The sequence below is a fragment of the Bos javanicus genome, chromosome 6 (genome assembly GCF_032452875.1).
Source record: "Bos javanicus breed banteng chromosome 6, ARS-OSU_banteng_1.0, whole genome shotgun sequence".
In the NCBI taxonomy this organism is placed as follows: Eukaryota; Metazoa; Chordata; class Mammalia; order Artiodactyla; family Bovidae; genus Bos; species Bos javanicus.
This window is the reverse complement of record NC_083873.1, coordinates 31,024,143-31,034,697: the sequence shown is the minus strand read 5'-3', so window position 1 is coordinate 31,034,697 and position 10,555 is coordinate 31,024,143. Positions and strand designations below refer to the sequence as shown.

The following is a 10,555-nucleotide window of genomic DNA, read 5'->3' as shown; positions in this document are numbered from 1 at the left end:
CAAGAAACTTGGGCCTACTGCCAACAGCCAGCACTAACTCTGAAGCCTTGTGAAGGGACCATCTGGGAAGTGGCCCTTCCAGTCCTAGTCAAGCCTTCAGATACTAAAACTTGAGCTGATATTTTCAGTAAAACCTCTTGAAAAATCTTGAGCCAGAACCACCCAACTCAGCAGCTCCAGAATCTCTTACCCACAGAAAGTGTGATGTAGTAAATGTGTGTTGTATAAACCACTGAGGCTGAGGCTGGGAGTGGGTTTATTATGGAGCAATAGATAACTGATACAGATACTATAAAATTGTGAAGGAGTTTACAGTTCCTGGTGGTCAATGAAACTTAAGCAAACCTAGGAACTGTAACAAATGTAACTGCGAACAGCTCTAACAAGCCTTTAATGTAATAGTAGACCCTAAGTCACCTTGCTTTCATCTCCTTGCTGAAAGATGAATGGTAATCCCAGAGGTGAGAAGAGAAGAATTCTTAGAGGAGGAAGCATTTAGTCTAGACTTTGAAACTTAGCTTACCTTCTAGTAAGTAGGACTAGATAATAGGTGTCTGGATTAGCATGTTTGTGGTGACAGGAATTACAAGTTCTGAGAACTATAAACTAGCTGAATAGAGTACAGGAAATCTTCTAGAAAAATAATTCTCAAAGTGGGACAACCCTTGGGGTGCTTATTTTAAATACAAGTTCTGGGATCCTTTCAAAAAGGTGATTTGGTAGATTTAGTAGGGGCCCAGGAATCTACCTTTTTAATGAATATCCCAAGTGATCTTTATGTACATAGATGATCCTTGAAATAAATATGAGAAGCTGTGCAAAAGGAATAATGAAATCTCAGTCTAGAAACATAGGTTAGGACATAGTTTTAACTGAGAATTAAAAGCTGGACTCTGTGGTTGATGTATGATAGACAGTGAGATGCCACTGAACTTCTAATAGAATTTTATTATGAAAATTTTCATGTTCAAATAATGGTCTACTGACTTATTATATCACCCATATTAGTGATTATCAAGATTTGTGTACATGTGCTTCATTATTCCTTTTTTATACTGTTGATCTTGTTCATAAAGTACTTCAAAGCAAATCATAGGCATGTTATTTTACCCACATATATATATATATATATATATATATATATATATATATATATGTGTGTGTGTGACTCTGAAGGTATGCACAACTTTTTAGATACCACATTGCCTTTATCATACTTAGAAAAAATTAACAATAACTCACTGGTATCACATAATACTGCATTTATATTCATATTTCATCAAGTGTCTTTAAAATGATCCTTTTACTATTGAATCTGAATCCAAACAAGGTCCACACATTGCTTTTGGTGCTATATCTTGAGACTGTCTTAATCAAGAACAGTCCTCACCTCTCTCTTTTCTTCATGCCACAGACTTGGGGAAACTGAACATTTGTTCTATAGAATGTTACACGAAGTGGGTTTGTTGTCTCTTTGCATTTTTCATGATGTCCTTTAAACTTAATATGGTGTGCTATGCTGTGCTAAGTTACTTCAGTTGTGTCTAATTCTTTCTGACCCTATGGACTATAGCCCCCCAGGCTCCTCTTATCCATGGGATTCTCCAGGCAAGAACACTGGAGTGAGTTGGCAGGTCCTTCTCCAGGGAATCTTCCTGACCCAGGGGTTGAATCAGTGTATCCTGTGGATCCTGCATTGCAAATGGACTCTTCACCACTGAGCCACCGCAGAAGCCCAATATGATATCCCCCATATTTTAAACTCAGATTCACTTCTTTTTTTTTTTTTTTTAAGGATACTTCATAGAAGTCTGAGCACTTCATCAGTTCAGTACAGTTAGTCGCTCAGTCATGTCCGACTCTTTCCGATCCCATGGACTGTAGCACACCAGGCCTCCCTGTCCATCACCAACTTCCGGAGCCTGCTAAAACTCATGTCCATTGAGTCGATGATGTCATCCAACTATCTCATCATCTGTTATCCCCTTCTCCTCCAGCCCGAAATTTTTCCCAGTATCAGGCTCTTTTCCAATAAGTCAGTTCTTCTCATCAGGTTGCCAAATTATTGGAATTTCAGCTTCAGCATCAGTCCTTGCAAATAATATTCAGGACTGATTTCTTTTAGGATGGACTGGTTGGATCTCCTTGCAGTCCAAGGGGCTCTCAAAAGTCTTCTCCAACACCACAGTTCAAAAGCATCAATTCTTCAGTGCTCAGCTTTCTTTATAATCCAACTCTCACATCCATACATGACTATTGGAAAAACCATAGCTTTGACTAGATGGACCTTTGTTGGCAAAGTAATGTCTCTGCTTTCTAATATGCTGTCTAGGTTGGTCATAACTTGCCTTCCAAGAAGTAAGCATCTTAATTTCATGGCTGCAGTCACCATCTCCAGTGATTTTGGGGCCCCCCAAAATAAAGTCAGTCACTGTTTCCATTGTTTCCCCATCCATTTGCCATGAAGTGATGGGACCAGATGCCATGATTTTAGTTTTCTGAATGTTGAATTTTAGCCAACTTTTTCACTCTTCTCTTTCACTTTCATCAAGAGGATCTTTAGTTCTTCTTTGTCATCTGCATATCTGAGGTTATTGATATTTTTCCCTGCAATCTTGATTCCAGCTTGTGCTTCATCCAGCCCAGAGCTTCTCATGATGTACTCTGCATAGAAGTTAAATAAGCAGGGTGACAATATACAGCCTTGGTGTACTCCTTTCCTGATTTGGAACCAGTCTGTTGTTCCATGTCCAGTTCTAACTGTTGCTTCCTGACCTGCATACAGATTTCTCAGGAGGCAGATTCGGTGGTCCGGTATTCCCATCTCTTGAAGAATTTTCCATAGTTTGTTGTGATCCACACAGTCAAAGGCTTTGGTATAGTCAATAAAGCAGAAGTAGATGTTTTTCTGGAATTCTCTTGCTTTTTTGATGATCCAGTGGATGTTAGCAATTTGGTCTCTGGTTCCTCTGCCTTTCTAAAACCAGCCTGAACATCTGGAAGTTCATAGTTCATGTACAGTTGAAGCCTGGCTTGGAGAATTTTGAGCATTACTTTACTAGCGTGTGAGATGAGTGCAGTTGTGCAGTAGTTTGAGCATTCTTTGGCATTGCCTTTCTTTGGGATTGGAATGAAAACTGACCTTTTCCAGTCCTGTGGCCACAGCTGAGTTTTCCAAATTTGCTGGCATATTGAGTGCAGCACTTTCACAGCATCATCTTTTAGGATTTGAAATAGTTCAACTGGAATTCCTTCACCTCCACTAGCTTTGTTTGTAATGATGCTTCCTAAGGCCCACTTCTCATTCTGGGATATCTGGCTCTAGGTCAGTGATCACACCATTGTGATTATCTGGGTCGTGAAGATCTTTTTTGCATAGTTCTGTGTATTCTTGCCACCTTTTCTTAATATCTTCTTCTTCTGTTAGATCCATACCATTTCTGTCCTTTATTGTGCCCATCTTTGCATGAAATGTTCCCTTGGTATCTCTAAGTTTCTTGAAGAGATCTCTAGTCTTTCCCATTCTATTGTTTTCCTCTATTTCTTTGCACTGATCACTGAGGAAGGCTTTCTTATCTCTCCTTTCTATTCTTTGGAACTCTGCATTCAAATGGGTATATCTTTCCTTTTATCCTTGTATTTCACTTCTCTTCTTTTCACAGCTATTTGTAAGGCCTCCTCAGACAGCCATTTTGCCTTTTTGCATTACTTTTCCTTGGGAATGGTCTTGATCCCTGCCTCCTATACAATGTCACGAACCTCCTTCCATAGTTGTTCAGGCATCCTGTCTATCAGATCTAATCCCTTGAATCTATTTGTCACTTCTACTGTATAACCATAAGGGATTTGATTTAGGTCATACATGAATGGTCTAGTGGTTTTCCCTACTGTCTTCGGTTTAAGTCTGAATTTGGCAACAAGGAGTTCATGATCTGAGCCACAGTCAGCTCCCAGTCTTGTCTTTGCTGACTGTATAGAGCTTGTCCATATAATCAATTATATTAATTATATGAGTACTTCATAATACATGAAAAATCAGGAAGCACATAATATCATGTGCTACTCTGAAAGATGCTATGATTGATGAATGGGTTCCAATGGTGACAGACTGATACATCCATTGTCAAATTCCCCCAACAAACCTTGATCTAATTGTTTCATTCATTGCTATCGATTAAATAAAAATTTTCATTAGGGGTTGTGAGATGATGAATTTTCTAAGTCTTTTATTTCTTCTATCCTTATTAGATGGAATTAGTTTGAAAAGAAATTTTCCTCACGAACTAAGGCAATACCATCTGATTGCTCTGAAATGCCATTCACATAGGAATGATGGGATATGCTTAATTCTTCCTCATAATTGCTATAAACAGTAGTGAAAACAATACTTCTGGGGGCTATGGGAATTCCTTTGGTTGGTTGCTTGATTTTTCTTTTTTTTTCTTATGTTTGTAACCTGATCACAACACTGCCTAGGAGAATTTGTAAAGATTTAAAATTTTTACTTTAAATAACCTGTAAAAGAGTACATTTCAAGTTAATATTCAATTTGGGGCACATCTTGAGAAATATTTTTTGACTTTTATGAATTGAATAGTCATTAAAACTTGAGAATTCATAAACCCATTGAATACATACTCTACTGTAGCTGGGCAGAATAACGTTTAACTTAAAGTTTCAGCAATAACTACAGGCCCCAGCACTCGTATAATGCTTGGCTAGACATGAACTGGTAACTCTAGACATGCAAAGAACAAATTAAATATGCCTATTTGGTGTGTTTACTTTTTATTCAAGAGAATGTCAAACTTACAGAAAAGTTGAAAGCATAATGCAAGGAATCTTTTTATCTAAACTATTTGAGAATAAGCTGAATATTTTAGTGAGTAGTCCCTGAAAAGGAGAACGTTCTCTTCTCTTATATAACCACAATAAAGCCATCAAAATCAGGAAATTAACATTGCTACCATCCCTGGAATTAGTTCATTTTTCCAAGAACCCTGGTCTGTTTAGTGGGCAATTTATTTGGAAAGTAAAATTTGATAGCTAGATATGCTCATTGCTGATCCCAAGCCCTGAGAATGAAAAGAACTAGGGAATATATATATATATATATATATATATATATATATATATATGAATGCACATACACTCCACATTTATATCTATTCTATTCCGGTATCTATTTATACATATTGAAAACCATAAATTCATAGCAAAATATCCAATTCAAATTCAACACTACAGCTTTGTCCATTTCCATATTTGTAATTCCCTTCTCTGACAGTGAGAAACCTTACTCCTATTTTCCTCAAATGCTTACTTTTTTTTTATTAGTCCTTCTGTATTTAGCTAATCGGGCTTCCCAGGTGGCTCCCTGGCAAAGAACCCACCTGCCAATGCAGGAGCTGAAGGAGACTTGGGTTTGATCCCTGGGTGGGGAAGATCCCCCGGCGGAGGAAATGGCAACCCACTCCAGTATTCTTGCCTGGAGAATCCAATGGACAGAGGAGCCTGGTGGGCTACAGTCCATGGGGTTGCAAAGAGTTGGACACGACTGAGCAGGCACACATATTTAACTAATCCAGCTGTCCAGCACAGAAAAGCCCTCCTCTTTCTGCTTAAACTGCCATATGCAATACTCAGCTGCTTCTGCCACTCACTATCCAGCCCCTACAGACACTTACATTAGGTAGTGTTTGACATCCCAAGACTGAAAGCCTCTGCAGAGGTACCCAGTTCATGAAACTCAGACTCCAATCCCATGCCCTGGGCCTCATGCTTCCACCTCCAACTCAGATGTCTAGCTTCCTCTGCCTACCTGATGGAAAAAAAGCTACAGAAGATAGATGATAGATCAATCGATCGATCTATCCATCCATCACTCAAAACTAAATCTAGTCTAGTCCCAGAGATTCTTTTGTCCAGGGAGTTCTAAATGGCAGGTTAGATCAAGTCCCTGTGAATACTAGCGAGAACAACTTTCAGTCATTTCTCGGCACTTGCAAAACTATGTTCCAAGGGCCATCTCTGCCGGCATTTCTCTTCAGCATCTTTTCCAGAGGACGAAACTCCTTTACGGAGGACAGCCACCGCTAAAGTGGAGAACAGCACTAGCCCGAGCTGGCTGCGTCCCACTCGCTTGAGGAAGGTAAGGTGCAGAAGAGAGTGGAGGAGGGTTGGGCGCCAGCATGGGCACGCCTGGGCCTGGGGCGTTTCTGATTGGCTTTTTGGCATGATTACCCGAGGCCCCAGCTGCGGGCGCGGAGGGAGGGTGATATTCACCTGGGAGACAGCCTCCAAGCTTCGCCCAGGACCTCCCGGGTTTCAGCGCTCCGCCAGGCGGCGGCTGCGGCTGGGGTTGGGGGTTGGGGAGAGCACACCCTAACTGATCTGAGGAGCAGTGACTTAGGCTGTGGTTTCTAGGTGTTTGCCAGAGAAGCCTCGTGCCGTATTAAACTTGGGGCTCCTGAGTCAGATCAGACCACTCCGGGCTTCTTTACCGTGAGGGTGTTCCGAATTGCCCGGAACGCAAGAGCCTGTTCTTTCGCCACTCCCCTCCCCTTGCTCCGCATTTAGTATGAAGTCCTACTGTGGGTGTTCAAACGACACAATATCCCTTCCCTAAAACTACTCTGATTTCTGCAGACTACCATTCTATCTGGCCTCGGGGTGCTGGGAAAGGAGAACGGAGAGGATTTGGGGTGGGGGTGGGGATTTGGAGTTTGGTACATTCTATAACCGTACCAGAGCTTTACTTTCCATTAAGAAGGAGACTACATAATGTCGATCTGGAGCGAGAGGTGAAAAATGAAAAACATATTCAGAGACAATATTAAAAAAAAAAAAATTCCAACATTGATTTTAAATGGTGGATGACATTTAGCAATTATGTATCTATGAATACATAATGAAATATTTATACATAGATACATGTATATATTACATGCATATCTATGCATGCCATATTCTATATGAGAGATTTTAAACGTGTGGGCACAAACGGTGCGAACTGCGATCCCAGAGTGAAGAAGCAAAAGGCAAACGGATTTCTCTCCTTTCCGCGAGAGCCCTCCTCATCCCAGGCGCGTCTAGCCTCGTCCGGGGACGCTCACCCGCCCGGTGGCTGCGCACTTCTAACCCGAGTCTGCTCGGGCTCCAGCCAAGAGTCCGCTCCGCAACCGCTCACGCACCCCAGCCCCTGGCGGGGTGACACAACACTGGAGTCAAATTACAACCCTCAATTAACATATGAATCTAAGAACTTAACAGAGAAGGGGGAAAAAAAAAAAAAAACCTGGAGCCGCCGCCCAAGCGCTCCACTAGCAGGAACTTTTCTCCCGGTGTAAAACTCTTTGATTGGCTGTTCGCACGCGCCTGCCCGCGCCCTCCATTGGCTGAGCAGACACGCGACCGGCGCGAGGAGGGGGCTGGGAGAGGAGCGGGGGGAGACACACTGGCGCGTGCCGCTTTTTAAAGGGGCGCAGCGCCTTCAGCAACCAGAGAAGCTTCGTTGCACGCGACCTGGTGTGTGATCTCCGAGTGGGTGGGGGAGGGTCGAGGAGGAGGAAAAAAAAACCTAGACATTGCAGTAGAGACCCGGGAAGGGGTTTTTGGTTGAGCTTGTTTGCCAGTGCCTCCTCCGACCCTGAGCCTCCGAGCCTCTGCAGTGCAATGTCCCGCCTGCTGCATGCAGAAGAGTGGGCTGAGGTGAAGGAGTTGGGGGACCACCATCGCCATCCCCAGCCGCACCACCTCCCGCAGCCGCCGCCACCCCAGCCTCCCGCGACCCTGCAGGCAAGAGAGCATCCGGTCTACCCGGCCGAGCTGTCCCTCCTGGACAGCACCGACCCACGCGCCTGGCTGGCTCCCACTTTGCAGGGCATCTGCACGGCACGCGCCGCCCAGTACTTGCTCCATTCCCCAGAGCTGGGTGCCTCCGAGGCCGCCGCGCCCCGGGACGAGGCGGACGCCCGAGGGGAGCTGGTGAGAAGGAGCGGCGGCAGTGGCAGCAGCAAGAGCCCGGGACCGGTGAAAGTGCGGGAACAGCTGTGCAAGCTGAAAGGCGGGGTGGTGGTAGACGAGCTGGGCTGCAGCCGCCAGCGCGCCCCTTCCAGCAAACAGGTGAACGGCGTGCAGAAGCAAAGGCGGCTGGCGGCCAACGCCAGGGAGCGACGCAGGATGCACGGGCTGAATCACGCCTTCGACCAGCTTCGCAACGTTATCCCGTCCTTCAACAACGACAAGAAGCTGTCCAAGTACGAGACCCTGCAGATGGCCCAGATCTACATCAACGCCTTGTCCGAGCTGCTTCAAACCCCCAGCAGCGGAGACCAGCCGCCGCCGCCACCAGCGTCTTGCAAGAGCGACCACCACCACCTTCGCGCCGCCGCCCCCTACGAAGCAGGCGCGGGCACCGCGACCGCAGCGGGGACGTCGCCAGCCTCGGGTGGGGCTCAGCGACCGACCCCTCCAGGGAGCTGCCGGACTCGCTTTTCGGCCCCGGCCTCCGCCGGCGGTTACTCTGTGCAGCTGGAAGCTCTGCACTTCTCGACTTTCGAGGACAGCGCCCTGACGGCGATGATGGCGCAAAAGAACTTGTCGCCTTCGCTGCCTGGGGGCATCCTGCAGCCAGTGCAGGAGGAAAGTAGCAAAACTTCCCCCCGATCCCACAGAAGCGACGGGGAGTTTTCCCCCCATTCCCATTACAGTGACTCGGATGAGGCAAGTTAGGAAGGTGTCCAAAACCCGGAAAACTGAGACAGAAACAAAATCACCCTTTTCCAGTGCGCGGAGAGCCCCGCGGTAAAAGATCCCCGCACCCTTTTAATTTTTGCTAAGTGATGGTCGTTGTTTAGCAACGACTTGGCTTCAGATGGCAGCTACATTTGATGGTTTGCAAAAGCCGCAGCTATCCCAAACTTCCTATCGTCCATGTTGTTCGGTGAATGCTTGCTGTTAAAAGTTGTGTTCTGTTCTCCCACATTCTGCTCCTCCTGTAGATAGATAAGGTTTAATTATATGTACTCATACATAGCAACATTATTCTAGTTCTCTGCTGCCAATACGCTGCTAAAACATCGAATCTACTTCTTTGTCGCTGGTTTGTGTTTAATTTATTTTATGCCCTGGGCATCCATCCTTGTGTGTTGCGCGCACTCACGTGTGGCAGAGTGAGTATTCCGAAGTTGTCTCCCAAAATTCATTGTGAAACGCAAAGTTAATGCTTCCAAGGTGAATAAGTTTTGACTATGGAATTGTTGGAAAACAATGAACTTTGAGGTTTATATATTGCATAAGCATACCCAGTATATATATCGGACCGCGAGAGAACCTTGGCGTCTTTTCGGAAACTTGGCGCACGCACTTTATCAGCCGCCACTACTGCGGCTCTGGGACAAACTCAACTGCCAATTGCAGACCAGTTTTTTATTTTTATTTTTAATACGGCCACTTATGATCCTTATGCTCTTTACAAATGTTTGTTTTTAAAAAATAAGTAAATAACCTACATCCAGTAGTGTCAAAAGCATTTGGTCAATTTTATTTTGCTTTAATATCAGAAGACATATTTATTATTGAGTGTTTGCTACCATTTCTACTTATCTTGATTCATTTTTTTACTTTTTTCTACTCGAGATCATTTTATTTTAATTTAGCAAAGCCAACTGCCATTGTTTTATGTATTCCTTTTGCAAAATGATAAAAATAAATGTGAAAATAACTTTTACTTGTCAGTTACTTATTTCGTTCTAATATAAGCATAAAAACAGTTTAAAATGACCTTGAATGTTTGAACTGTCTTCTATTAAATGCAAGTTTATGTGAACCACGAGTTTTGAAGAAAAATTCCGTTATAAACCTTGTAGCATCAAGTAATCCAATACAGAAAAGCGATTGGGTCAATAATTAAATGATGAGATAAAACCTTTCCCAAATTTTCAATACAATTTTGCCTCTAGAATCTTCCCAGGATCTTTCCGTGCTCCTTATTCCCATTCCCAACAACCTCTGCAAGGAGTCTGAGATCTCCTAGGATCTAGCCAGTAGTGAACTTCACCAGGATTAGCTATTTCACTTCATAAAAACTTTAGCCAAGTTGAAAGCTTTCCCCTCCGCCCCGAAGTTCAAATACACAACACAAGCTTTCTCTCCTTCCTCCCTCCTGCTCTCTCATTCTCTCTTCTTTGTAGGGGGCGGGGGCAGGGTTGGGGGGAGTAGGGAAGCCACTGAGAGGAAAAGAGAACAATGGAAAAGAACTTGATGGGAAAGGGGTATTGGAGCCCATTGATTCAAAAAATAGAAAACTGTAGTCATCCTAGGAAATGGTTGTGCTACACTTTTTTGTTTCCAAACTATTCTGTTTCTTCCAGTGAAGATGATATTTGCTTTAATCTTGTCCTTCTAAATTAATGCCTATGTTGAAAATGTTTAACTACATTTTTTAGTCAGTGGCAGAAACTAAAGACTGCACTCACACTCACCTCACCATTCTCAGGAAAAATATATCCTGGGTCTCAGGATCATAGATTTAGAAAAAGCTAATATGAAGTAT

The 10,555-nt window shown here is 43.7% G+C and overlaps 1 protein-coding gene across 1 annotated transcript; it reads left to right on the top strand.

Moving 5' to 3' along the window:
- Nucleotides 1-6,614: 6,614 nt before the first annotated feature.
- ATOH1 (atonal bHLH transcription factor 1) lies at nt 6,615-9,668 on the top strand. Its single transcript, XM_061419668.1, has one exon. The coding sequence runs from the start codon at nt 7,675-7,677 to the stop codon at nt 8,731-8,733; it is 1,059 nt and encodes a 352-aa protein (XP_061275652.1). The 5' UTR covers nt 6,615-7,674; the 3' UTR covers nt 8,734-9,668.
- The last annotated feature ends 887 nt before the right edge of the window (nt 9,669-10,555 follow it).

What these genes read in the sequence shown, in the direction of transcription:
- ATOH1 (XM_061419668.1), top strand. Translation starts at nt 7,675, where the DNA reads ATGTCCCGCCTGCTGCATGCAGAAGAGTGGGCTGAGGTGAAGGAGTTG.